At 54.7% G+C, this 27,643-nt stretch overlaps 1 protein-coding gene across 6 annotated transcripts in view; it reads left to right on the top strand.

Moving 5' to 3' along the window:
* DGKD (diacylglycerol kinase delta) overlaps positions 1-27,643 on the top strand; it is a 109,382-nt gene that overhangs the window by 79,589 nt on the left and 2,150 nt on the right. For 3 of the 6 annotated variants that reach the window (XM_022568007.2, XM_089916202.1, XM_089916201.1), the window contains exons 11-29: positions 2,143-2,282; positions 3,216-3,300; positions 4,413-4,507; positions 4,589-4,688; positions 4,765-5,044; positions 7,527-7,676; positions 8,484-8,612; positions 9,826-9,922; positions 12,087-12,260; positions 13,937-14,033; positions 14,175-14,282; positions 15,243-15,356; positions 16,374-16,508; positions 16,774-16,925; positions 17,841-17,952; positions 18,037-18,129; positions 19,041-19,160; positions 25,992-26,109; positions 27,192-27,322. In XM_022568007.2, the coding sequence (XP_022423715.1) occupies positions 2,143-2,282; positions 3,216-3,300; positions 4,413-4,507; positions 4,589-4,688; positions 4,765-5,044; positions 7,527-7,676; positions 8,484-8,612; positions 9,826-9,922; positions 12,087-12,260; positions 13,937-14,033; positions 14,175-14,282; positions 15,243-15,356; positions 16,374-16,508; positions 16,774-16,925; positions 17,841-17,952; positions 18,037-18,129; positions 19,041-19,160; positions 25,992-26,109; positions 27,192-27,322 (2,430 nt within the window). Of the gene's footprint in view, positions 1-2,142; positions 2,283-3,215; positions 3,301-4,412; positions 4,508-4,588; positions 4,689-4,764; positions 5,045-7,526; positions 7,677-8,483; positions 8,613-9,825; positions 9,923-12,086; positions 12,261-13,936; positions 14,034-14,174; positions 14,283-15,242; positions 15,357-16,373; positions 16,509-16,773; positions 16,926-17,840; positions 17,953-18,036; positions 18,130-19,040; positions 19,161-21,852; positions 21,901-22,466; positions 22,578-25,991; positions 26,110-27,191; positions 27,323-27,643 lie in introns of those variants that run through there. The other 3 variants (XM_022568008.2, XM_089916203.1, XM_089916204.1) reach the window with 3 other exon arrangements.

Raw genomic sequence — 27,643 nt, 5'->3', positions numbered from 1 at the left:
GTGTCAGTTTTTAATCAACACATTGTGGGCGCTTCTCGATCCATCAGTTTAAATGGAGGCCTATGTGATGGTTTTCTACTGGGCAGGGCTGTGCCAGCCCTGGGTTTAGCTCATCTCCCCCCATGGATGGACACTCAGATTGCTTCATAATGACAGTGCTGGTGAAAACCATGTATACAATGTCCCAATTATGTTCTCTTTTGAAGAGCGCCCAAATGTAAATTTTGGTGATATTGCCAGACTGCTCTCCAGTTTGTATTCCTAATGCTCATAAAACTGTCTTTTCGCATATGCTGTCCACTGTACATCTTAAGGCTTTTGCCCAACTTAGTAGACAAAAACTGGTATGTTTCATTTTTATTTCTTTAATACTGGTGAAGTCAAGCATATCCTCAATTAACTATGAAGTTTTAAATGAATCATCTGTTCATGTTTTTTTTTAACCTAATATTCTATTGGGGTATTTACCTTTTTAAAAATTGATTTCTAAGGATTATTGTTATATTAGGGATGTGAACTCCTTGTTGCCCATATTTTTCCTCATTTGTCACTTGTCCTTCAACACGTTGGTGGTCTTTGTAGGCGGGGTGGACCTTTTGCTGTCAGCGTTTAGCTCCTGGAATGACGTTGGAGCGGGGACCCTTGGTGTGCAAGTAACTGCTCAGCTCTAGGGAGGCCAGTTGCTCGGGAAAGAGAGCACTGCCCCCTCGTGGTAAAGTTAGAGCAGTACACTTATGTCCAATTTTAGGTTTTGTTCACTTCCAGGATTGTTACCAAGTTCATTATCACAAGTCAGGAAGACAGGTTTTCATGCATTCAGCTGAGTTCAGGGAGCATCATTTCCTTTGGCTTCTCTGTGGCCCATGATCCTACCCGATATCCAAGCCGGAGATCTGACAGTAGTTCTTGAGCCTTCCCTCACCCTCCCTCCTCGTCCTGGTTAACAGGCTGCCCTGGAGTGTCCAGCACAGCAGTGTGTGCTGCTGAGCGCGTCTGGCTGGCCCCGGGCTCCATCTGTCCACTCCTCGAGGGGGCCTTCCCCTCGGGCCGTTCTGCTCACGCACCTCTTTGAGCCTCTCGGACCGCGCCGGTCCCCACCTCCCCGAGGACCTTCTTTGGGACAGCTCTGCTCCTGCACCCTTGCTGAGTGCTCCCCAGTGGCTCCTTGGCTTAGGAGAAGGTCCGGACTCAGAGTGAGGCCCCAGTTCAGCTCCTTCTTCCTCCTCTGCTTCTCTGACTGCTCTCTCCTCACTGCCCTTCCAGTCTGAGCTCTGACTTGGCAGGGGGTCACCTCTCCCGGAACGCCACTGTCCCTTCACCGTGCTGCCTGCTCCTTTCCTTTAAGGCTCCCGGAAGCCGGCGCCGGGTCGCCTCCCCCCGGTGCTGGGGCTTCCTTGTCCTCCTCACCTGCTCTGTCCAGCTTGCTGTCCCTGGCAGGGTGGAGGGCCTCCCTCAGTGGCTGCGGCAGGTGACCACGGGCTCTGCCGTGCTCAGGGGGGACCAGGGACCCTCCCCCACCCTGTGTGTCAGGCTCGGAGGTCGAAGGCTCTTGGGCAACTGGTGTCTGGGGAACTTCCTAAGCACTGAACTGACGAGGTGGGGTTTCCACAGGGGGCTCTGGGTGGGAATTCCAGGTGGAGGGTGGGGCCTGAGCAGTGCAGGGGGTCTCTGGGGAGTGACGGGCGGAGGGGTACAGGCCGAGTGCCAGGGTGTGCTCCAGTTTGATGGCCAGACTGGAAGTCCTGGCGCCTGTCTTGATAGGACTTAAAGCCGTGGAAGGTGCTGTGAGGGGAAGGAAGGTATTAGTTAGTGTGGTGCTGTAGAGGGTGGAGAAGCAGGCGGAGGGGAGTCGTACAGACTGATTCTTCGGGGGTTCAGATACTCAGCAGTCAGCACTGTGGCCACAGCTGTGCGTGTGGGAATGTAGATCGGGGAGGTTGTGGAGGACTGATTGTCGGATGTGGCAGCAGATGAGGAGCAGGCCTGTGCGTGGGAGAGGAATTTTCTGTCGGATTGGAGAGACATCTGTGCTGCCTAGTGGCTCTGCCTGGAATGCGAGCACCACACCGTGTGAGATCAGACCTCACACCTTGTAGGTGAAAAGGAGGGTGTTTGACGCCATGTCTTCCCCCCGTGTCTCAGTGTCAGCTGGGAGTGCTGCCGCTCGGCACAGGGAATGACCTGGCTCGCGTGTTAGGCTGGGGCTCGGCCTGTGACGATGACACCCAGCTCCCGCAGATCTTGGAGAAGCTGGAAAGAGCCAGCACCAAGATGCTGGACAGGTGAGTGGACCACACGAGTCCCCTTGACTAGGTGTTCTCAACCCAGGGTCTCTGGAAACCATAGGCCCTCTGCAGTTACTTGTAAAAATTCGGCCTGAGCAGGAATCCTTGTTTCTGGTGGGCTTTACCTGGCGATCAGATTATGAAAGAGCTGACGAGCAGAACAGGTTGGCACTGTGCCCTCGAGCGGTCAGGTCTCACCAGCCAGGCCCGATCCTCTGGGCCGTTAGAGAAGGTGGCCCTGTCCGCTTTGGCCTTTGCAGCCTCGTCTGATACCTGTCAGCAGAGTCTTGCAATAAGGAAGGCTTATTGCACAGCTGAGCAATCCCGTGTTCCCAGAAGAATCTCAGTTTTGGACAGCTCTCCTCTGTGTGTTTAGAGATAACTTGGGTGCTCTTCTCAAGCAAGCTGCTCTTAGTGCTGAGCTCATTAGTGCTGAGCTCACGTATGAAAGCCCCTGACCACAGCCTGCGGGACCTGGTGTTGCTGAAACGCCCGTATTCTCTCTTAGGCTCCTGCGCTGCAATAAGCAGGTGTGGTCTTGAACCCTCTCCAGCTGCCTCTACCGTTTCTTCTCTATTGAAGGGAGGCCTACGTGCCTTTGGAGGCTGTGAAATGCTCAGCCCCCACGGGAGAGCTGGCTGCTGGCTGAGTGATTTTAGCTCTGAAGAGGGGAAGCCCATTTTCCCAGAAGCAGCATTATGGGATGGCTTTCACCTTTAGTGGAGCTGCCATGTCCAACGGGTTGTGACGTTTGTTCTCAGCTAAGTGAGGAGCCAGGTTAGGGACACGGGAGTCAAGATAAAGGCTTAAAAATGAAGTTAGGGCTGTCATAAGATCAAGCCCCCAGGCCATGAGTCGGGGAGGTGGGAGAGGCACGGGGCCTGCCTGGGGGTTCGAGCCGACCTGCTGAGAGCTCCTTTGTGTGTGCAGGTGGAGCGTCATGGCCTACGAGACCAAACTCCCCCGGCCAGCCTCCTCTTCCACTGTCACCGAAGACTTGAGTGAGGGCTCCGAGGTATTTCCAGTTGCCCTGCCGCGTGCTCACACTGTCCTCACCACTTTGGGGCCCTGCCTCCACCCTTAGACATCCTCCCCTAGGTTAGACCCGCGCAGGCGCAGGGCCAGCCGAGGTGGAGCTGCGGCCCATGGCCTCTGCCCCACAGGATTGGTGGTTGTCTGGGGGCCTCCTGGGGTGTCACCGGATTTGGGGTCCTCTGTGATGATGGCCCCCTCGGACTTGCCGCCCCTGCTGCCGGTGCCCCCGCCCAGCCCAGGCTCCCGCTCTGGGCCCGCCTCCTCCACGTCCTACCCTTGCCATCGGTCTGTGCTAGTTCAGTGTTCAGCTCTTCTTTTCACTTTACGCTGGTTTTTGTCATCAGTGGTTTGCTCAGGGCCCAGACGGGCGCAGCGCTGGGCGCCCAGCCGTGCTCACCCCACTGGGCGAGCTGGCTGCTGGCTGACCAGGAGAGAGGGCTCTGCCAGGGCCCGTCTGCCCCTCAGGAGGGTCAAGGGCAGCAGTTGGCAAACTACAGCCCCCCAGGCTACACCTGCCTGGGCTGCTGTGACCTGGCCTGTGAGCAGAGAATGGTTTGCACGTTTTAAGAGAGGGAGCGTACGTACGTATACAAAGCCTAAATATTTACTCTCTGGCCAGTAGTAAAGTTGGCCAACCCTGGGCCAAGGTCTAAAGAGAGGGCTCGTCCCACAGGGTGAGCGACCCCAGTTCCGCAGGCAGGGGTGAGCGGTGAAGGGGGTGATTTGTATCGAGAGGTGGAGAGGGGCCCGGGCCGAGTTCCAGCCAGGCAGAGAAATGCGACTGGAGCCTCAGCTGAGGACCCTGCCTGCTGCCTGTACTGCTGAGGAGGACGCGGGATTCAGGACTCCAGTCCAGCACAGGCTGGCGGTGTTGAATCTCCGACGAAAGCAGCACGAGCCATTCACGAGGTTTTATCACCGTGTTCTTTTCTCTTAAGATCCCTTCATCCACAGCTCCGTGGAGCTTTTGAAATCTGTCAGATTAGCGTGAAGTGAGCTGGGGCTGGCCGGCAAGGGGCGGGGGTTAGTGTCAAGCTCACCGGGCTGCATCGTGGGGCTGACAGCCGCCCGCCCTGGTTGGGGCAATGGCAGGTGCAGCAGATCCTCTTCTATGAAGACTCGGTCGCGGCCCACCTCTCTAAGATCCTGACCTCCGACCAGCACTCGGTGGTGATCTCATCAGCCAGGTGAGTGCCCGGCGGCCTCAGGGGAGGCAGGGTCCCAGCCAGGACTGTCTCTCTAGAAGCCTTTCCCACGCTCCCCCACAGAGTGCTCTGCGAGACTGTGAAGGACTTCGTGGCTCGGGTGGGGAAGGCCTACGAGAAGACCACCGAGAGCTCAGAGGAGTCGGAGGTCATGGCCAAGAAGGTGCGTCCTGGGCACCTGGGGTGGGTGTCAGGGCGGGGCAGCAGCCCCTCCACTCCCTCCTCTGTTCCCCGCCCAGTGCTCTGTCCTGAAAGAGAAGCTGGATTCTCTCCTCAAGACCCTGGATGACGAGTCCCAGGCCTCGTCCTCTCTGCCTACGCCGCCCCCCACCATCGCCGAGGAGGCGGAAGACGGGGAGGGGGCGGGCGGCAGCTGTGGCTCCAGTTCCACCGGGGACCGCGCCATGGGGTCGGCCTGCCCAGCCCGGCCGCAGATATTCCGTCCTCGGGAGCAGCTCATGCTGAGAGCCAACAGCCTGAAGAAGGCGATTCGCCAGATCATAGAGCACACAGAGAAAGGTAGCCGGGCTCTGGATGCCGCGGGGCTTTCTTCAGGCCAGCCCCGGGCGCTCCCAGTTTCCCCCTGAACGTGGCGCGAGACACAGAGGGACCCACCGTGTAGGCCAGAGCCGCTCTGGACCGCCTGACGCAGGCCAGCGCCTCCTTCCTCAGGGCCTGTGCCCGATGGAAAGACACTGAGCGGACGGCAGAGCCGAGAGGGCGCCCCCAGCTGGTGGAAAGGTGCCTTGCGCGGGCACACGCGGGGAGCGTGTTGGGGGACCCACTCCCTGGAAGTGTCCTCACCTGTGGCAGCTCTGCCAGACCTCGGGTGCAGCCGGGCCTTGTCCGCTTAGAGGTGGGACTGTCTCCGGGGGCGGGGGGTCCGATGAGAGCCTCCGTGCTGAGACCTGAGGTGTTCTGAGGACACCCGCGGAGGACGGCCCCATGCCCAGGAGGGAGGTGGGCCCGGGCCAGAGGTGGGGGATGAGGCTGTAGGACGATGTGAGGGACAGAGAGGGTCGGAGGTCGGGCGCGCCGGGGCGGTGCTCAGAGACGGGGGGACACCTGACCGCCGGAGCGTGGGCGGCTGCCCTCCACCCCCCATTCTGCCAGCGCGTGGGCGGGCGGGCAGCCCCGCTGCGAGTCTCTTTCTGCCTCAGGTCTGACTTCTGATGCCAGAACCCCCGCCTGGCCGCCCACCCCCACCAGCCCCCAGCTCAGGGTCCCACCCCCGTGCGTCCTGTTGAGCATCCGCGGGTGTCCCGCAGGGGAGGCTCCTTCCCCCGGGTCTAACTCGGTGTGTGCCTGCGGTGCTGGGCGATGCTGGTGATTGTAGGGGACGGGGCAGGGGGAGTCCACCAGCTGTGAAAGCGCAAGTGGGGCCCGGGGCCAGCGGGCGCTCAGTCCCCAGGGGCCCTGCCTCTGCCTGGGGCGCCCCCCAGCCCCGCCGCTGCCTGTCGGGGGGGTCTCCGGGGTGCCGCTCAGCACCCCTTATGCAAACCGGGACGTAAGGGGTTGGGGGCTGAGTGCTGTCCACTCCAGAACAGGCGGGGCTCAGCAGCACGCTGAGGGTGGGGACCCCCAAACCCAGGGTGGAGAGGGGCTCCAGGGGTCCCCCCGCTCTGGAGGTGCTTGTGGATGAGCTGCTTCTAGAGGCTTCCTTGTGACCTCCAAACCGGCCGCAGGGCTGTAGCTGTCCGGCTGTGTGTGTGGGGGGAGGGGGGGTTGGCTTGTAACAGTTGTGTGTTTGTACAGCCCCTTTTCTCACTGGTAGCATTTTTGCCCACTACCATCCTTTCTTTCTTCCCCCCCTTAATTTTGCTTCTGCCTTTTTTGTTGGCAAACACGACTTCAGCCTTTCATTCCTGACATGTGAAATTTCAGTTTCTCTGGGGTTTGTCAGAGGGCGTGGGGACGGCGCCTGAACTCAGGTTAAAGGGAGAAAAAACTTCCAATAAAAAGATGTAAAACTACCCTCTACCTCTGGCCGGGCCCAGCCTGTCGCACCCTGACCGTGGTGGGGCAGCCTGTGACGATTTATTTCAGTTTTTGCAGGACATTCAGGTATTGAAAGGGAGGGGGGGGAAAAAAAGACCAAAAAAAGAAAAAAAAAAGGTGTGATTTTGAAATTGAAAAGGACACTGAAAGTTTACATTTCATAACATTATGTGCAGATTGTATTTAAAGCAGAAATATTTAAGACAATTGTAACCCTATAAAGCTGATGAAATATTAAAACAAGACAAAATACTTTTAACAGAAAGAAAAATAAAGGCGGGGGGGGTGCGTCTGCGCTGTGGTGTCTGAGGCAGGCGCCGGCTGCAGTGGTCGAGGGGCCCGGGGCCTGGACAGGTCATCGGCCCTGGTGTCCAGGATGCCACTGCTGACTGTCCTTAGTCGGCCTGGGGGAGAGAGGAACCCCTGCATAGGGTTAGAGACTCGCCCAGTCTATCGCTCCCTTTTCCTAGACTCTGTTTGCTAAGCTTTGAAGAGAACACTGTAAGACCACAGTGACCTGTGAACTTCATTACCTCCACCCTCACCCAGACCCTGAGATCCTCCCCAGCAAGTTCTCTTTTCCTCTCTCTCGGAGCCTTCAGAAACCATCTCATACCTTCCGCTCTCATCAGACCCTTTTCTCTCTGAGCTTCTTACAGTGAGAACCGTGAGGTCGTGACCTGCCCCTGCGCGCTGGCGGGTGCACTGTTCCCTCCGGGCTGCGCGTGCTCTCGCTCGTTACTCCCCTCCCCTCTGTCTGTCCCAGCCCTCGGCCCTCCTCCCCAGCCAGCTGGCACGAGTGTCCCGGTGCCCTGTGAGCCGGGGCCGGGGAGAAGGTGGGACGGGTCGGAGCTTCGGGTCTAAGCCTTCAGCTGAGGAGACGTTTGAAGGGAGATGAGTGAGATGAGGAGGGGGTCCGCGTCCAGTGGGAGCCCCGCCAGCCTGGCGATGCCTGTGGGGTAACGTCCGTGCGCTCAGCCGCAAATACCCTTGCCTTGCACAGCTGTGGACGAGCAGAACGCCCAGACCCAAGAGCACGAGGGGTTCATCTTAGGTCTCTCCGAGTCGGAGGAGAAGAAGGACCTGAAGTCTGACGACAGAGCGTGCCACGGCGAGGGCCACGGCGCTGCCAAGGGCAGGAGCCTCCGCAGAGGTACAGCGGCCCTCGTGACCCGCGGCACCGCCATCAGGCCTTTTTGTCTGCGCTGCTCAGAAGCTTGCCTTGGGAAGCTTACGGGTGCTTTCTCACGGTTTCTGTGGCCACTTGGAAGTGTAAAAAGTCTCAAACAGGCAACCTATCTCACATACCACCTCCTTTCGCCTGGTGCAGGCCTGGCGGGACTCTGGGCAGGGGGCGACCTTGCTGCTGGGGCGGCGCTTCCCTCTGAACCTCCCTGCGCGCCCGGGGTCCTCACCCAGGGCTTGGGGCCTCCTGGCTGCAGCTGGCCACATGCCACGTTTGCTCCAGGTGGTAAGGGACCGCCCAGCTGTATGGGCCACCACCTGGGGACCCTTAGCCCTCCTGGAACAGCCCCAACTCTGTGCGGCCCCCTCGCTCGTGGCCTTTACGAGCCACCGGGAGATCCTGCCCCAGAGTTTTCCTCCACCACGTTCCTGTGCAGAACTCCCCTCTGCCCGTGCACAGACCCCGCGGCCCGACTGCGGTTGCAGGCTGCCCCTCCCCCTCCCTGGCCTCGTCAGGTCACCTCACATCACCGCGGCCCCAGCCCCTCAGGGGCCTGTGTCTCTTTGGCGGGTGCCCGAGCCCGCTCGCCTCTGCATCCCCTTTCTCGTTTCCCCTCCTTGCTCGCTGCCTCGCTCCTCGTCTTGCACACTTGGCCGTGGCTGGCGGCGCTTGTGCCCACTCCTCGCTTCCCTTGGCCCCCCTCCGCCTGCTCCTTTCTCTGATGAACGCTGCCAGTAGCTCAGTCGCGTTCTGTTTTCTGTTCTGTTCTCATAGTGTCCAAATCCCCCTGTGAAAAGCTGATAAGCAAAGGAAGCTTGTCCCTGGGCGGTTCTGCCTCTCTTCCTTCGCAGTCAGGAAACCGGGACAGCCTGCCAGCACTGAACACGAAGATCCTGTTCCCGAGTGAGTGCGGCACTGCACTGTGTGTCTGGGGGAGGGGCGCAGGCAGGGCGCTAAGCTTTCCAGCTCAGCGCCCAGCTGTTGCTCTGCCTGGCAGTAGTCTGAGGGGTTAACGAGACCAGGCCCCTGTCTTCCAGGAGTTCATAGGTCCATGGGAAAGATAGGCAGAATTTCAGAGTTATGTCACGGTATGAAAAGTGCTCTTGTTTATTACAAAGAGCAGACGGCATTCAAATCGTTGCCCTGGGGTCCCAGGAAGATGTCACTGAGGAGGTGATACTCGAGCTGGGTGCTGATGGGTAAATAGGGGTTGGGCTGAGTGAAGAGGGAAGGGCCGGCAGGTCGTGACGGGGAGCCGGTGGATCACCCCTTTGTTTCCAGCATGATTGCAGAAGGAGCAATCATGCTGGCCACCGGGAGAGTCGGGCCCAGTCCCCTTGCCTTGTCTTCATTTCGCCCAGGATCATGTCAAGGCAACTCCTGTTGCTTCTTCCCTCAGGGGGAGTCACGATAACACTCTGTGTCTGTAGTAGGAGGGAATGGTCCCTTAACCAGCTTCCTGAGGCCGCTTCGTGAGGCCTGCTGGGCAAAAGCTAGAGCACACGCTGCTCCTGTAAGTGATTGGCAATTGCTAGGTGAATCTCATTTGAATAGAAAGAAAATTGCGGAAGCTCTAGGGAAAAGAGGCTGAGACAGATTTGGTTAATAAGCAGCAAAGATGTTACTGGAAGGGATGGATTGGCAGAATGTTCAAAAGCAGGGCTCCATCTCAGCCTTACTGTTTATAATTTAAACTTTTAAAATTGGTGCAGGTATCTTGAGGGTTCTGGTCACCTGGAGGGTTCCTTGTTTAACCTTTTCTCATGAATTTAGCCTTATAAAGTTGTATGGCTAGATCCTACGATTAGTTGTAGTAGGGATCATTTTGGTGGAGTTTCTTAAATTAGTGAGATCTTTGTAAGCTCTTTTCTGATGTGTCTCATAGTGTTGGTTACCACCTGGTGTTCATTTTTGTTCTGTGAATATGGATTTATGACAGTGATTTTTGCCCTGAGACTATTAATTGTCAAAGTTTGGACATTTTTATGCGGTATTTTAGAAACATCTTATTATAATAACCTTCTGAAGAACATGTGGACCATTAGCCTCAAAGACACAACGGCCTCTTCATTTGGGAGCCGCCAGGCAGTGCTGTCTCCTGTTTTCTCCCTTACAGATGTTCGCGCCGGGATGTCCGGTTCCTTGCCTGGAGGTTCAGTCATCAGTCGATTATTAATTAATGCCGATCCCTTTAACTCCGAACCGGAAAACCTGTGAGTACGGGGTAAACCAAGGGGGCATGTTGTTAGCTGAATGCTGGAGCGTAGAAAACTGGCTTGGAATTAACTAGAGAAATTCGTGAGCAGCTGCCTGGGTGACCCTTTTCCAGCTGGTGTTGGCCAATAAGGAAAACCTAGTAGGTGTGAGGCGTACGGGACAGAGGGTGGGTTGGGAATGTCTGGGAAGGGAGGCGCCGTCCTGGCGCGTGCCTGACCTTCTGGGGCCTCGGCAGGCTTGGAGACTCTGCCTGTGTCCTCGGTCGTCCTCCCCGCGGTCCTTGCTGGCCCTGCGTTGGCGCCGCCTCCTGACTACCTTCCTTCTGGCGGGTCTGCCGCTACCGTTAGTGTAGCTCCCAGGCTGGAAGCGCCTTCTCGCCGTGCCTGGGGAGATGCTGTCCTCTGGGGAATGAAGTCCTGACACTGCTCTGCGTGCCATGTGCTGTGTCCACTGCCCAGCGTCAAAGGCAGTGAGGGCTTTTGCGCAGCTTGTTCTCATGTGTGTAGAGACCGTTGCGGGGACAAATGGTATTTTGAAAGCCCAGCCTTCTAGATTTCCCTTTCTGCTGGCTGATAGCAAGTTCTGGGCAGCTAGTGGCTAGTGGCAGTTGGTTAAAAGTTGTCCACCATGTGTGTCCGGCGTGGTGGGGAGAGTAACAGTGAGAAAGGTGCGGTTCAGAGACTCTGGCTTTCGGGAAGCAGAGCTGCAAGCCTGCACAGTGGCAGCCAGTTTTCCTGCAGGGTGGCCTGGGTTCCCACACCTGCTCCAGTGCTGGCCCACGTCCTTGTCCCCAGCCTGGCACCACCCTCCTGTCTGCTCCTCACGCTGGGGCCTGTCAAGGCCTGTGGTCCTGACCCTTCCTGAGTTGTTCTCCCCAACAAGGGCAGAGCTGTAGGCTTACATGAGCAGCGCCCACAGAGGCCTCCGGAACTAGATGTGCTGTCTCTTTCTGTCACCTGAGGTCCCTGCATTTCCACACCTGGCAGCGAGCGCTGTGGTCTCTTCCTTCAGGGAGAGGCTTCTCCTTCCCCTGGGGAGACACAAGCTGCTCTCCTCTCCTCCCTCCCCAGCATGGTGTGCCAGGCCTCGTTCACGGGGGTGAGGGGCCGGAAGGAGTCTTACCTGCAGTGGACCTGGGACGTGGGGCTGGGCTGGACATTTTCAAATTGGGGACTTTGCTTTGATTGGGTCTAGGGACGTTTGAGGGACGTTTTGGGATCCAGGGTGTAAGCACGTGTGAGCGTGTGTGCCGTGGATGTCATCAGGTTTAACGTTGCTGATGGGAACGTGAGGTGATGCAGCCACTTTTAAGACAGTCTGGCGGTTCCTCAAAACCCAGGGTTTTGGGGCTTCCCTGGTGGCGCAGTGGTCGAGAGTCCGCCTGCCGATGCAGGGGACGCAGGTTCGTGCCCCGGTCCGGGAGGATCCCACATGCCGCGGAGCGCCTGGGCCCGTGAGCCATGGCCGCTGAGCCTGTGCGTCTGGAGCCTGTGCTCCGCAACGGGAGAGGCCACAACAGTGAGAGGCCCGCGTACCGCCAAAAACAAACAAACAAAAACAAACAAACAAGCAAAAAACCAGGGTTTCCACGTGGCCCAGCAGGTCCCTTCCTAGGGTTACTCCCAAGAGAAGAGAAAACATGTCCCCACTGAAGCGTGTGTACGAGTGTTCACAAATCATAGCTCAAAAGTGAAGCAGCCCAAAGGTCCATCAGCCAAGGATCCCTGCAGTGGGTCGTTGCTGTTCCCCATTAACCGGGCTGAAGCACTGAACTCAGATGAACCCAGTGTTCGTGGCGTGAAAACGTGCTCAGTGATGGGAGCCAGACGCAAAGGGCCACACGCTGTGTGACTTCATTTCTAGGAACCATCCAGAATCTGGAAGTCCGCAGAGGACAGAAAGCAGAGTAGTGGTTGCCGGCGCTGGGGAGGGGTTGGGGCTCCTGGCTGAAGGGTGTGGACTCTCTTTTTGGGGTGATGAGCTGTTCTAAAATTGATTGTCGTGACTCTGAATACGCGAACAATCACTATGGAGTTGGACATTTTAAATGGGTAAATTGTATGGTATGTGAGTTATATCTCAGTAATGCTGTTACCTCCCCGCCACCCCCCCAAAAAAAAACAAAACCCAACAAACAAAAAAACTGAGTTTTGCCCTCAGGAAGAACTGCTTAGAGGCTGGCATGCAGGGTTGTTCTAAATGGCGTGAAACACCCCTTTGCAGAGAGTATTACACAGAGAAGTGCGTCATGAACAATTATTTTGGCATCGGCCTGGATGCGAAGATCTCCCTGGACTTCAACAACAAGCGTGACGAGCACCCAGAGAAGTGCAGGTGGGTGCCGGCTCCTGCGCACGCCTGTCCTTCGGGTCTTGTGGTGGTTTCTCCTTCTGGCCGTGGGGTAATTTCTGGGGCGCACAGAGCCCTCAGGCAGAGTACAGACACGGAGCCCGAACGCCTTGTCAGAAAGTGGGGCGCATCTGTGTGTCGTGGCCACGGCAGTGGCATCTCCATGTCACCCTCAGGTGGGGTTAGGGCTTGCTCCCCCGCAAGGCCCTCGAGCAGGCAAATGCCACAGGAGAGGCCCCGGGGGGGCGTTTCGCTGGGGGTGTTCAGCTTCTCCCCTAAATCACCACGTATCTCCCCTAAATCACCACGTATCACCACGTGTCTCCCCCTGGCCGGGGAGAGGACAGAGAGAAATGGGAAGGTTTCCTCCTGGCTGAAGTAGAAAGTCCTCTCCTCCGGGGAGACATGACAAGGGAAGAAGGGAGTTGATGTCTCCTGCCCCACCCCGTGGTGACCGTCACCTGGAGGGCAGACTGTTCAGCTGTGACTTTCTAGAACTAGAGGCAGGGAAGCTGGTGTGGAGTTTGGGCGGAGAACAGCCACTGATGCAGGAGGAGGGGGCCCCTTGCTGGAGAGCCTGCAGACCTGCCCCCGCCAGGTGCCCTTGTCACTCGGAGGGAGGCGGTCACAGTGACACACGAGGAGTTGCCCGGCAATCCCCCGACTCCTGTATGGTTGGACATTTCTCAGAAAACAAAATCAAGCATAAGAACTCAAAAACCTTGGAGCTCTGGGGCTCGAGTGTCAGAAAAGGCTCAGAGGTCCCCAGGGGGCATCCCTGTTACACAGTGCATGATGGTAGCCCAAATCATTTGAAGATACCCCTGTTAGTCTGAATACAACTGAAAAGGCATTGAAAAGCATGTAATTTATCAGAGCAGAACAGGTGAGGAGCAAGGCCGCATGTGACATATTTTTAGAAACTTGGGATCCTGGTATATAATCTTCCCTGAGTTTGTATCTTTGAGAAGGTCTACTTAGAAAATGCGACTTCTACAAATCTACCCTTAAAAAGTAATTGGGAACTTCGGCAAAGAGGCGTTTACCAAGGGCCACTGCCATGTACATTATAGAGCTCAAGGGTGGGAACAAGTAGAGACCCGTCAAAGGGGTTAATTCAGCGAGTGCTGGTGGGAAGTGCCCCATTGTGGTCATTCGTGCTCAGGACACAGGGCGGTGCTCTCCGTGCAGGGCGAAGTGCACAGTTACCGCTATTTCAGCTGTAAATCAAGTTCTTAAGGAAATACACTGAAGCATTTATCATCAGTACTTACAGATGTGGGGACTGTGAATTCTCCTTTGTGCTTTTCTGCCCTTTCCAAATTTTCTGTGGTAAGCATAATTTTATAGCTGGAAAAAAATTGTGATTTATACTTTTTTTTTTTTTGAGGTTCTGTAATATCTTACCTTTTTTACCTCTCAGGGTATGATTACTTTCTTGGCAGTGTTACTCTTTAGCAGAATTCCTGGTCAGTGAATATATCTCTTTAGCCCGTCTCGCGTGGACATGTGGCAAGGGCATGTCCTCCTCATCTTAACGGTGTCGCTGCTGGCAGTGATTGCCCGGTGTGACCCATTTGTGATGAGGTCGCAGCAAGGGCCGTAGGTAGCTGTGTAGAGAAAGCTGAGACCCACGTCAGTCCTTTGCTTTCCACCCCTAGGAGTCGAACCAAGAACATGATGTGGTACGGAGTCCTTGGCACCAGAGAGCTGCTGCACAGAACCTACAAGAACCTGGAGCAGAAGGTCCTGCTGGAGGTGAGCAGGCGGCCCCCTGCCGGCCCCTCTGCTGACCCAGTGGCCCCTCGGCCTTAGCCCAGGGTGGTGTGCTGGGGGGAGGGAGCCCCCGGCTGAAGCCTGGATCTCTCTTCTCTCCTTTTATGCATTTCTGCCGCTCAGTGTGACGGGCGACCCATCCCACTGCCCAGTCTCCAGGGAATTGCTGTCCTCAACATTCCCAGCTATGCTGGAGGGACCAACTTCTGGGGGGGCACCAAGGAGGACGATGTACGTACGGGGGTGCTGGGCGGCGTGGGCCCGAGCTCAGGGAAGGGGATGGGGGCGGGGTCCCGAGAGGCGGCCCCTTCGGGAGCCATGGTGGAGCCTCCCGCTCTGGGGGTGCTCTGTCAGTGAGGCGGAGGGACGGGTGGAGGGGGCCCCTGTGCCGGCAGCGGGGGCGCAGCGGAGAGCAAGGCAGGCAGGCCCCGCTCCCGCGGCCTCGACAAAGGGATGCCAGGCAGGACAGGTGTGGTCGCAGGTGTGGCTTGGAATCCAGGCCCATATCTGGGAAGGCTCCTAGGAGGAGGGACACCTACACTGAGACCTGAGGGTGATGCGGGGTTGGACAGGTCAGGTGGGTATGGGGCAGGAGGAGGGAGCAGCGTATATGAAGGCTTGGCGGCCAGGCAGGGCCGGGTGCGGACAGGAGGCTCGCTGGTGTGTGCGTGCTGGGCGGAGCACGGAGAGGTCAGAGCTCCCGTGGGGCCGTGTAAGCCAGGGAGGAGTTTGGAATTTATGCCGAGAACTCTGGGGGCATTGATAGGTTTTAACCAGGGGCCTGACTTCCTTCGTACATAATAGCTAATAAAAACAGTTGACACCGGCTGCACACTGAGCGTGTGCCAGTCCTTCTCAGCACTGTGCCTGTTGACGGCCCTCGTGAGAACCTGTGAGGAACGTACCTGTGTTAGCCCCGTTTTACAGATGAGGGAACCCAGGTAGAGAGACAGTAACTTGCCCAAGCTCCCACGCTAGTGAGTGGCAGGCCTGGGGTTTGATCTCAGGCAGCTGCTCTCAGGCTCTGACGTGGAGACCCGTCAGCGAGTGTTCACCCCGTAGCTTCCCCTACTAGTGGGCCTGTCGGGCTCTCGCCAGTGCAGCGGCCCCCAGGTGAGAAGGATGCGCGTGGCGGGGGGCGTGTTCAGGGAAGCTGGGAGCAGAGGTCAGCTCTAACGCCGGCCCTTCCAGACCTTTGCAGCCCCGTCGTTCGATGACAAGATCTTGGAGGTGGTCGCAGTGTTCGGCAGCATGCAGATGGCCGTCTCCCGTGTCATAAAGCTGCAGCATCACCGAATCGCTCAGGTACCGGCCGTGGTCCTGGAGGTGGGAGGGGCCTGGGTGGAGCTGTGGCTCACACATGTTTGGGGCGGCAGGCCTGGCCCAGAGCCGCGCTCTCGAGATAAATGGGCCCCCGGGGTGCAGAGCCCAGGAGAGTAGGTGCTTTTCCAGGATCGCCCTGGCCTCCCCCTGGTCCAGAGCCTGCTCTCACCTGCCATGTTTTGACAATTAAAAAATACTTTCGAAACTGGGGCTGGCTTGTACCCTCCCTGAGCTCCCTCCCTGACTCACTCTGTGGGTACCACCTGTGTCCTGCCCACCCCTGCTGAGGTGGGGTGAGATGGGACGGGCCTGGCTGACCTTGGCCCCTGGGCCTACAGCTCTTAGAAGCCACAGCCTGAGTCTGGGAACAGAGGCCGAGTGCGTGGCCTCGCCCGGCTGCTCGGAGGCCTGGCTAGCGGGTGGCAGGGTGGGTTCCCCATCCGGTACTTCTGGTAATGGGTTGGGAAGGATGTGTCTGTCGGTGGGGTTGGGGAGGGCGATGTTCTCAGGCACAGAGATGGGGAGTTCATGCTCCCCTGAACCCCAGTCCTTTCTGTCCCCACCATGGGCTGCTTGAATTTCACAAGTTTAATTCCTTGGCAGTATTTTTTGTTGAAAAGAGGAGCACTTGTTAGATGTTTGCTCTGTTCTGGGAGTGTCCTCACGTGCCCAGGGACCCAGCAGCTCTTGGTGGTCATGTGTCCCCGCCCTGGGCCTGGTGCTGGTGTCTGAGCACCGAGTTCCTGCACTGCGATCACAGATGGCGGTGCTGGGTGCAGGGCAGTGGGAGTGGGGTGGGGCACACCCCCTGGGCTCCATGAGCTGCGCCCTAGGCGGGGATGCTCTGACCCCGGAGGCTGGGGGCGGGGCGGGGTATGGTGTCACCCCAGGGGCCAGCCAGCCAGTGCAGGGGTGTGTAGGGCAGGACGGTGCCTGTGGTGCTGACAGCACTTGAAGGCTCCTGGGTGCAGCTCGGTGACGGCTGTGATGTTTGCTCAGTGTCGCACGGTGAAGATCTCCATCCTGGGGGATGAGGGCGTACCTGTGCAGGTGGACGGAGAGGCCTGGATCCAGCCGCCAGGGTACATTCGGATTATCCACAAGAACCGGGCACAGACGCTCACCAGGGATCGGGTAAGACAGACTGCCTGTGGCTCACATGTGCCCCTTCTAGGAGAAGACCTGGAGTTTTTAACGTTTTGTTCCAGGAATTTATTTATTTTTTTTGAAGGTTAAGATTAAGTGAACAGGGCTCTAATTTCTAGAACCGATCCCTCTCCCCCCAGCATTAAAAAGAATGTCTCCCTTTCTAGCCGGTTATCCCGCTAGTGTCCCAGCAGTGCTTGTTGTTAGATGTGTGCTCGCAGGAGAGAGTGTAACACTGGCTTCTGCGCCCTAGGCCTTTGAGAACACCCTGAAGTCCTGGGAGGACAAGCAGAAGTGTGAGCTGCCCCGCCCTCCATCTTTCTCTCTGCACCCGGAGATCCTGTCCGAGGAGGAAGCCAACCAGATGGACCAGTTTGGGCAGGCAGCGGGGGCCCTCATCCACAGGTGGGTGCCGCCTTCCCTCCATGGTCCACTCCTCTGCGAGAGCGCCCGGGCCCCCTGACGTCACTGGGACGACCCAGGTCCGTGGCTGGGCCGCAGGCGTTGAGATGCCCCTGCCGGATCTTACGTGCCGTCTGCCTCCTTCACGAGGGCTCGGCCCGGGTTTCTACTAACCCCGGGCTTTGGTATTTTCACTGACCGTCTTCCAGGGATTACTCGGGGTTTATACAGGTGGGAGCTTCACACCACAGGCGTTTTCAGAGGCAGCTCATAGGTTTTACAGCCTATCCCAGATCTCTAAGAATAGTACCCCTCCTGCCTCCTTTAGCCCCCCCAGAGAGCGGGTTTGCTCTTAAGAAGCAGACCTTGTAGTTATTTTGAAAAAACAAAAGCCAACAGCCAAAGGCGTTTCCTTCTACTCTGGACCTTCCAGCATGGTGGTCGTCGCTCTGCCGACTGTCCATTCTCCCCGCCCCCCGCTGTGTCCACCCACCTGGCTCCAGCATGGCCCTTCTGCCTGGTGACCTCTTGGTGGCCACATCCGCTGACCCCCTTCAGCCGCTGTCTGGCGGTGTCTTTGCATTGTGCCTCCCTGGCCCCTCCATGGCCGTCTAGCTTCTTCCTGGCTTTCTCCTCCTCTGCCTCCTGCTACTTACCCGCTCGCTGTTTTACAAGGTGTAGGTCTCATTTTGGGCATTACCTCCTTGGCTGAGTTTCTAGAAAAGTTTGGGATTTTGTTGTCAGATTTCCCATTTAAGGCCTCCTCCACCACCGGCCAGGAAGCGATCGGCCGTCATGGGTCACCACGGGCAAGTCGTGGTCTTGTCGGCCCTCTGGGCCGAACCTGGGCTTGTGTTCCAGCAAGGCGACTCGCAGGCTGCTGCTCTTCGGTCTGATGAGCGCCATGTCTCCCTCCAGCATCCGGGAAGCAGCGCGGTCCCACCGAGACGTGGAGCAGGAGCTCGCCCACGCCGTCAACGCCAGCTCCAAGGCCATGGACCGGGTGTACGGCAAGCCCAGGGCCGCAGAGGTGCCTGCGCTTTTCCAGCCTTTCTCCTGTGGGCCCCTTTCGCCCTCGGGACGTCTCCACGGTGTCTGTTCTGGTTCCTCCCAGGGGCTGAGCTGCAGCTTCGTGCTGGAGATGGTGAATAACGTCAGAGCTCTGCGCAGCGAGACGGAGCTGTTGCTGGCGGGGAAGCTGGCCCTGGTGAGCTGGGGGGCCGCTTACTGTGCGCACAGAGGGCAGCCCGCCTCAGCCCAGGATCCCCGGCCTTGAGAATTCTAGGCCCCCCGTCGGAGGGGCCTCAGAGGCCATCTGAGCTGACGGTGTGGTGATGCTCAAGCCCTCTGGCCGCATCTCGCCACGTCATCTCCAGGGTGTCCGAGACTGGCAGACGGGACCTCCTGTATTGTAGACGGCGCTCTGCCCCAGACCCCCCAGGTGTGCGGCCACCGCCGTGGCCAGGCTGGCCGGCCTTTTCCCCGCACCCAGAGTCGGCTGCCTTCCTCGCTCAGCCCTGCAACCTGGCGGATGAGTCAGCCCTGCGGAGGCGTGCAGCTGGAGTTCGAGTGAACTGCAGAAGCTAGCTCAGGGCAGACCTGAGAGAGCGCCTGGCCAACCTCCTTGTTTTAAAAAACGAGGAGGTGGGAGGTCAAGGAGGCGAAGTCACTAGAGAACTGCCCTAAGAGTCCAGTTCCACACTCTCATTCCAAAGTACTGCTCTGTCCTGACACATTCCAGCTGCTGCGTCCGCGGCCCCACCATGCTCCCTGCGCTCTGGTGCAGGCGGGCTGCTCCCCCACTTCCGAGAGAGGGTCCCGAGGAAACCACAGCAGGTGACCTGTCAGCCCTGCTGATGCGATTTTAGACAAGCTGGGTCTCCCCCATCATTTACGAGAGGAGAGTTTAATTCTCTCACCCGACACTACTTACGAGGGGAGGTTCTGAGTCTGGCCTTTAAGTGGCGTTCTGGGACTCAGTTTCCTTGCAAGTTTTTAGAAAACTCTCTGAGAGCAGCCCAGCCCCTGGAGCAGACCTTATGTCTGGGTGGGGCTCTGCCATGGCCCCAGCTCCCTGCCGGTAACCAGCTGTGTCTCTTCCCTCCCTGCCTGGAGCAGCAGTTGGATCCCCCTCAGAAGGAACGGCTCACGGCTGCCCTCGTCGAGATGGACCAGCAGCTCAGGAAGCTGGCAGACACCCCCTGGCTGTGCCAGCCCATGGAGCCTGGTGATGAAGAGGTATGTGGGTCACAGGGCTTCAGCGCGGTGTCCCTGGACACAGTGGCGCTCCCTTCAGTGCCTGAACTCACGTGCTCTGTGCAGCTTTGGAATTAAGATGGTGTTGGTCCTGCAGCCCCTGATCTGGCCTCCCACACTTCTCTTTTAAGATGCCTTCAAGGCACAGAGATGAACTTCGGCAGGCAGGAAGGAATTGGGAATTGCTGTTAAGAATGACCCTTGGTGACTGGGGCACAAGTTGCCCTCGGCAACAGAACTGCGGGGCTGTCCAGGACATAGGTGGAAAGAAGGCTGAGTCCAGCCCCACTATTTGCCCCCAGTGTGGAGGCACATCGCTTGGCTAAACAGCAACTTCTTGGGAGTTTGTTGTTGACAGGGGCAGAGTTGCTGTGTTCAAATCACAGTCACGCTTTTCTGTTGTACGTATTTAGAGATGCCAGCTTGCGCAGGTCTTATAGCTGGGACAACAGATGGGACCCTGGGCATATGCGCCCTGGGGGTAGTGTCTCCTGAAGCAGGAGAGGCAGGAAGAAGGCCCTGGAGAAGCGCTTGTTGTTGAGTGGTTGGTTTTTGCGGGCAGCACCTGGAGAGGGGCAAACCCTAGATGGCCTTCCTCTCAGGGGTGGAACAGAGGTGGGCCAGGAGAAAAGTCCACCAGGTAAAGAACTGCTAGACACATTAGGCGCCCCTGCTGCCGGCTCGATTGTTAGGACCCATGGGCAGCAGTAGGGCGAGGGGACAGGGGGCCGGCAGTCCAGAGCTCTTCTTGAACATGCAGGCGTTTGTTGACAAATGTGCACCCCACCTGGAAAACTGACTCAGAGGCCTTCCAGCCAAGAAACAAAACTCAGCAACTGAAGAATGAGGACATTTTGGTTCAGAGGGCCAGGCCAGGCTCATCAAAATTTGTAGTTAATTATAAATATAGAAATATCATTTAAAGAAAATTACTAAAACAATAATACGTAAAATATTCAACAAATGTAGCAGTAACCTAGGCCTGTGATTCCAGATTATGTTGTCAAAGCCTGTGAAGTGTGGGCAGTGCAGTGGGGAGACAGGAAAGAGGACATGGATGGGAGTGAGGGCACATTAAGTCCCTCCCCTTACGGTGGAGGAAGGTTCATGAAAGTTCTTGACTTTGATAACTAGAGAAAGGTAGTCAATTATGTTTTAAAAACTTAAATGTAGTTTTAAAGGTAGCTTTTAGTAAAATTGAAAAGGTGTATGTCTTTTTGAATCACCACAAAAGACACAAGCAAAGTGTAGTCTGTATCATAAAAGAAAATAAAAGAAGTAGTAAAGATGGAGCTAACAGCATAAAAATAAGAAAATAGGAAATAATATAACTGCTCCTCTTAAAAGCAAATTATTCTTAGATTGTGCTAAAAAAAAAAAAGAAATCTAACCAAATACTAGTCACAGGAGCCCAGTTTTCTCTTCCATACCCTCAATAAAAAATTGTGACCCAGAAAGATTAAAAATAAAACAATTTCAAGAAAACACAATAAAAAATCCAAAGTAACAATGTAAAAATAGAATTGCATATACCTAAGGCAGTAAATGATAGAGGATCACTTTATATTGGTAAAAGATAATAACCATATCATTATACTATATATTGTATAATTCTGAGATAAACTTATGATGGTTATAATGATAAAATCTTGTCCTAATATAGCATTTAAATGAGTTGTATTTCCCAATATGTGAGATTTTTTTCTAATAAGTTTTTTGTTATTGATTTTTAACTTAATCTCACTGTGTTCAAAGGCAGTTGTTTGTATGTTACCAGTCCTTTGAAATCTGTTGAAACTTACTTTATGGCCCAAAAGGTGGTCAGTTTTTATAAATGTACCTTATATCCAGTTGTAATTATTTACGTCATTAAGTCCTTACTTGTTTTTTATTTTTGTGTCTTCTTGATCTGTCAGTTACTGTTGAACTCTCTGACCTGTGAATGTAGATGTCTCAATTTATCCTTGCGGTTTTGTGTATATTTGCTATATGTATTTTGAGGTTATGTTATTGGATGCATACAAGTTTCATCATTATATAAAGACCTTTATTAATTCTTTTTGCTTTCAAGTCCACTTGTTTGGTATATTCTTTTTCATACTTTCACTTTCACGCTTTATTTGGAGTGTTGCTCTTATAAATAGCATTGCTAAATTTTGGGTTTTTATTCAGTATAATACTCTGTGTTTTGATTGGAGAGTTCAGTCTATTTACATTTATTATGATTCTGATATTTAGATATATTTTTACCATATTTTATGCTTTCTGTTTGTCCCATTTTTTTTTTTTTCTTTGCATTTCTCCTTTTCGATTGATGAGTCTCTCCCTCTTCCCACACAATTCTGGTTGTCCCTCTACTAGTTTGGAAGTATGTACTCTTCTGTCTGTTCTTTTAGTGATGACCCCCCAGATTTTAATCTTTACATGCATAAAATATGTAAAGCTACAACTTCTTGAAATGATAGGAAGCGTCAGAATCCCAATTTTGTAGTGTGAGCTATCCCTATCAGTCTGTGATTAATCACATAAAACAAACTGTCACAACATCTGAACAAAGCAAGTTGATAGAATACGTATATGTAGAATATATATACAAGTATATATCATGCTTCTCTATAGAGAGAATTTTATACTCTGCAAAGAGGGAAAATGCTTTCTTTTCTGTTGCCCATAGGACATTTTGAAAATCTGATCATTTTCTAAACTGGGACTACTACTGATGGTATGAAACTCTCTGTTATCGTTGTAGAAATTGAGAGGAAGCGTTTAGAAACTTTGAAGCACTTGAGAGGGAAACTTTATTTACGTTGAAAATAATAAATTTTTTTTTATAAATTTATTTATTCATTTATTTTTGGCCGCGTTGTATCTTTGTTGCTGCACTTGGGCTTTCTCTGGTTGCAGCGAGCGGGGGCTGCTCTTTGTTGCAGTGCGCGGGCTTCTCATCGGGGTGGCTTCTTGTTGCGGAGCATGGGCTCTAGGCACGCGTGGGCTTCAGTAGTTGTGGCATGCGGGCTCTAGAGCGCAGGCTCAGTAGTTGTGGCACACGGGCTTAGTTGCTCCGCGGCATGTGGGATCTTCCCAGACCAGGGCTTGAACCTGCATCCCCTGCGTTGGCAGGCAGATTCTTAACCACTGCGCCACCAGGGAAGTCCCGATAAAAAAACTGAGGTTTGTATTTTGTATGCCTTTTGGGGGTTTCATTTTTCTAGTAATTTGTTTTACTTTCTTTCATTCAAGTACCAGTACACTATGGAATGGGAATTTTTAACGCTGGTTCTTTTCCAGGGGTAGTTTGAGCAGCACAGCTCTAGACCACAAGGAAACCTCAGATACTAACTCAGAACAGAAATTGTGCCAGCTGTGAACCATGGCCCCTGTGCTCCCAGTGCGCTGCCCTGCGCAGGTGGGTCGCTTCTGCCTCCGTGCAGATTCTTCAGTGAAGACAGGGAGGGCCAGGATTTTCTTTAGTTCACGGGCAGGGTAACAGCTGCTGCAGTGGGAGGCCCACAGCCTGGTGCCCAGTTGCATGGTGACCAAGCACCTCAGTTTATTTGGGACTGTCAGGTCTTAGTACTAAAAGCCCATGTCTCAGGGATTGTGTGGCTCTAAAGCTTTAAGCCTAAAAGTGTTTTCAGAACAACTATCACCAAATGCCATGCAGCCACCATGGAAACAAACACAGAGCACCACAAGTCCCCCCTGGATGGCTGACCTGAATGCTGCCTGCCTGATGAACCCTCTAAGCCACGTCTAGAGTGGCCCTGGTTTCCAGGGTTCCTAGATGTGGGCTGCTGAGACGGAGCAGATGTTAGTTCTTGCAGTAGTAGGTGGGAAATAGTACCGATGGCACCTGAGGTTTAGTTGCAACACCGGAAACCTTCTGGAACCAGCTGGGGTGGTGTTACTGCAGGCATTCACCCGATGGGGCCTGAGGCCAGAAACCGAGGGCCAGGGGTCCTGGGAGTGAAGGGAAAACCACGCTGGCTCCTGGACTCCTGGTTTCTCCAGCCAACTCCGCTGGTGCCTTCCGGCTCAGTGCTGCCACCCTCTGGGACTCCGGCTCGTCCCCCCATGCAAGGCACCAGGAGGAGGTGAAGTGTGAAGGGCAAAGGGAACCTTGGAGGGGGAGGCACCATATTTCTACTGGCATAAAAATAGGAAAATCATTTATTTGAAAGGAAAAGAAGTGATAGGTCTTTGAGCTGGCTCTTAGAAAGGAAAGTAAAAAAAAAAAGTCTCCTCTGGCAGATGTAATGGGGGGGGAAATGAACAAAATGATAAGGGGGCTATAACAACAGATACAAGCATTAATCAAGTTACAGCATATACAAAGAAATGACAATGAATCTTACAATCTTGATGAAACTTGATTTTTTCAGAAAATATTTAAATTACACAAATTGAAACCTCAAGATATTTTAAAAGGAATAGTCACAGAACAACTTGAAAAAATAAATTTTACTTCCAAAGAGAAAATGTCAAGGAATATATAATTTCCATATATAAGAAAGTGTCAAAGCTGGAAAAAGATGGACATTGTCCCAGTTCATTTTTTTAAATTGTGGTAGAAAAACACAATTTACCATCTTTGTCATTTTTAAGTGTATAGTTCAAGTAGTGTTGAGTATATTCACATTGTTAGGAAACAGATCTCCAGAACTTTAAACATTTGCGGTATGCGGGCCTCTCACTCTTGTGGCCTCTCCCATTGCGGAGCACAGGCTCCGGATGCGCAGGCTCAGCGGCCATGGCTCACGGGCCCAGCCGCTCCGCGGCATGTGGGATCTTCCCGGACCGGGGCACGAACCCGTGTCCCCTGCATCGGCAGGCGGACTCTCAACCACTGCGCCACCAGGGAAGCCCTAAACATTTCATTTTTAAAAAAACAGCACGTTGGATTCCAGACTTCAGTATTATCAGTAGATCCCCTGAAGTGATTTCTTTAAATCAAATAGTTGATGAAAGAAGTTCTTAATAACAGAATTCAAGCTGGAGTGTAGGATTAAAGCACCATTTTGCGCCCCTGGGGACACGAGATTGATGGAATCAGCAGCTCTGGACCACACGGGGAGTGGGGAGGAGGGAGACGCCTGTCAGAGCCAGAGCGCGAGTTTTCCTGCAGGGCAGACGCCTGGTCTGTCTACAGGTGGCCCCGAGGAGGAGAGACTGAGCCACAAGAGCTGGGTGTCCCCTGTGAACCCCGTCAGGGTCCTGATTCAAAGGTTTGCTCCAAAGGTTTATCCACACATATCCAGCTGTGAGGATAAACCTTTGGAGCAGTCGGGGAGATCTGATACAAATGGATTCATGAGAGCCAAATGAATTCTTGTTAGTGGTATCAGGTGTGACAGTGGTGCCATGAGTATGTTTTCAGAAGAGTATTCTTAGAGTTGCATACTGAAGTACTTAAGGGTGGAGTAATTTGATGTCTGAAATCTGCTTTTAAAAGGCAGATAACAGGTTGATAATCAGCCACATTCTACTAGTCTCCTCGTCCTACCAGTAGAAGGAAATATGCATATTGAAAAAGTTAGAAGTAAATTTAAAGCTCATGTTTGCATTGAAGAAAGAAATTGTAGAGTCAGGAATCGGATTTCATGTGGGTTCTGGAGAGTACCTGCCTCACACGTGGCCGCCCCTCCTGCAGGCGGCGCTGAGGAGTGAGGGGCGGCTCGTCTTGGGGCCAGCCCGTGACTGTGCTGACCGCCCAGGAGCTGGAGTTCTTGCGTGGAGCAGCTGTGCGAGAATGGGCGCTTGATGGTTTTGCCAAGAATAAGACATCTGTGAAAACAAGTTTCTTCAGTACTCAGTCATTGACTAGAAAATGTCACTGTAAGAGGTCTCTTTCCACGAAGATGACCGTGCAGGGGCATGATGAAGATGGAGGGTCACGACAGTCTGGGTGTGGAGATGCTTAGTATTTCCAGGCTCTAGGTTGGGTGCAATCCCAGTGAAAATGCCGGTGGAGTTTTTTCAGTGCAACCCGATGTCCCCGTCAGATCTGAAAGTGTGTCATAAAGCTGCGCAGTCCTAACTGTGCCGGTCACGGTGGGGATGTAGGTAGACAGGGCCCAGGGGCAGAATCCAGGCCGGCGGGGCCAGGAAGAAAGTGGCACACCTGAAAAATAAGGAAATTACGCTTTATTTGTGAATAGGTTTATACACATTATCAGAACAGGTACGTGTTTGTGTGTGCACAAAATGCTTTACTGGTGGAGACCCCTGCCCTAGCTTCTGTGAGAATCAGCAGAGAAGGTCCACAGACCCGTGGGGAAGGGGCAGCGATGGCTCTGCCGTGCCCTGGACTGCTCTGTGGGGAGGTGGCCACCGAGCAGGGACCCCGTCCCCGTGGTGTCCCTCTGACTCCCTTCCCTCCTTGATTCTGCCTCAAGGAACAGATCGCAAGGAAACAGTGCAAAGTGCAGGAAAAGCTTTATTTAGAAAGATACTCGTGATACTGATAGTCAAAGCCCGCCAGTGCAACGCTGGAAGAGTGGCTGATAACTTACCAATCTTGATATGGTCCTGATATTTAAATAATGTATAGAGAGCTTTCTAGTCACATGAGAAATAAACACTGTAAAATGAAAAAAAAAAAGAATATGAAAATAGATACTTATCACTGTGAAACCGCTTTTTAAAGGCATTAAAAATCAGCAATAAACACAAGACTAAAAGTCAAGGAAAAGCCCCAGAATAAGAGTATCAGGAATGACGTGTCTTCCTAGCTCCGTGCCTGTCTGCTCGAGGGGTGGCTGAGGTCTTGGTGAGCCGGGGTCTGACTCTCAAAGTTTCTCGTTTGCCACACAGAACGTGATGCTGGATCTTTCCAAGCGCAGCCGCAGCGGTAAATTCCGCCTGGTGACCAAGTTTAAGAAGGAGAAGAATAACAAGAACAGAGAAGCTCGCAGCAGCCTGGGAGCCCCGGGTACCTGCCCTCTGCTGTTCTCCTGGCCACCCGGGCTGGGTGGGGCCCAGGCTCTGCTTTCTCCCTGGCCTTGTGCCCGTCCCCGTCGTCCCGGGGCCACGGCCTCCAGTCATGCCCTGCGTCGACTCGTCTGTGGCTACAGAACTGCACCCCGGCTTTCCCGCTCCACGTGGGAGGCTCACTGGTGTCACGCCCTGCCCTGAACTTGCTCCTGGTGCAGATTCAGGGTGACAGACAGGCCACCGAGCCGCCTGCCTGCGCAAGATTGGGGCGCGAGGTGGGGAGGAGACAGCAGAGGTGACAAGACAGAGACACATCTCACACTCCGGCCACACATTGGCCCCCCTGTGCCTGCTTCCTCTGCGGGGCTGCTCGTCCCCCATTAATCAGTTCATTGATCAAGGCCCCTGCGCCGGGAACCTGGGCTGCCAGTGGCCCTGGGCCGTGAAATCAATAGAAAATGGCACTAAAGGATGTTTCTCCTCTGGGTCAGTAAACTGGGGCTTTAGAATCTCCATTCAAAGTGTCGGCCCTGAGCACAGCTGCCCCCAGGCTCTCAGGTGCTGGGCGGCCCCAAACCTGGATTTGGGGGTGGCATTTGCTGCCAGTAAGGGTAGCTCCCTTTGATTTTTCTTCTTCGCATGTTTGTCCAGAAATTGGGTTTCTTTGAATGATGGTGGCTCTGACTTCATGGAATCTCTGCGTATGTTTCCCTTCCCGCTGTGGGCTGGAAGTGGAATGGACCCCTCTAGAAGGGAGAGGGAAGCTGACCTCAGCCGCAGTCAGACCCATGTGCCCCTCCTGGCGCAGAAGGCTGCCGGTGACCTGGCAGGAACAGACAGCAGCTTCTGCAGCAGCTCCCCTTCTCTTTCTGCACAGCCTGGGGCGGCACCTGGGGCTGGGGTGTCTTGGGCGCCTGCTTGCTGGGGTGTCTTGGGCGCCTGCTTGCTGGGGTGTCTTGGGTGCCTGCTTGCTGGGGTATCTCGGGCGCCGCCTGCTGGGGTGTCTCGGGCGCGGGCCGCCGCCTGCTTCGCGCTGGGCTCTGGGCACTCATTGCACTCGTGCTTTTCCGTCTCTGACAGTTCACCTCTGGGGCACAGAGGAGGTTGCTGCCTGGCTGGAGCACCTCAGTCTCTGTGAGTATAAGGACATCTTCACGCGGCACGACATCCGGGGCTCAGAGCTCCTGCACCTGGAGCGGAGGGACCTCAAGGTACTTCCACAGCGTCTCCTGGGAAGGCGCACCTGCGCTCCCCGCGGCTCCCCTGTCCCCTCCCTCTGACCTGGCCTTGTCCCAGTGTCAGCAGTCTCCTCACCGTTCTTCTCAGGCCTTTGTGCGTGACCCGGGGTGACGACCTGGGGGTGATGCGACCTGGGGGTGATGCGTGGCGGCTCCCAGATGTGATGTCTCACCTGCTGGGGAGTCTCGCTCTCTTAGCCTAACTGGACAGTGGGCCATGTTAGCGTTAAAAACCCTTTGGGGAATGCAGCCCTCCGCTAGTCAAGCTGAAGTGTTCTCTGTGATGACAGCCAT

Source organism: Delphinapterus leucas, chromosome 8 (genome assembly GCF_059928025.1).
Source record: "Delphinapterus leucas isolate spDelLeu-1000000601 "Yukka" chromosome 8, BTC_Dleu_Yukka2, whole genome shotgun sequence".
Taxonomy (NCBI): domain Eukaryota; kingdom Metazoa; phylum Chordata; class Mammalia; order Artiodactyla; family Monodontidae; genus Delphinapterus; species Delphinapterus leucas.
This window is presented reverse-complemented; position numbering and strand designations above follow the sequence as displayed.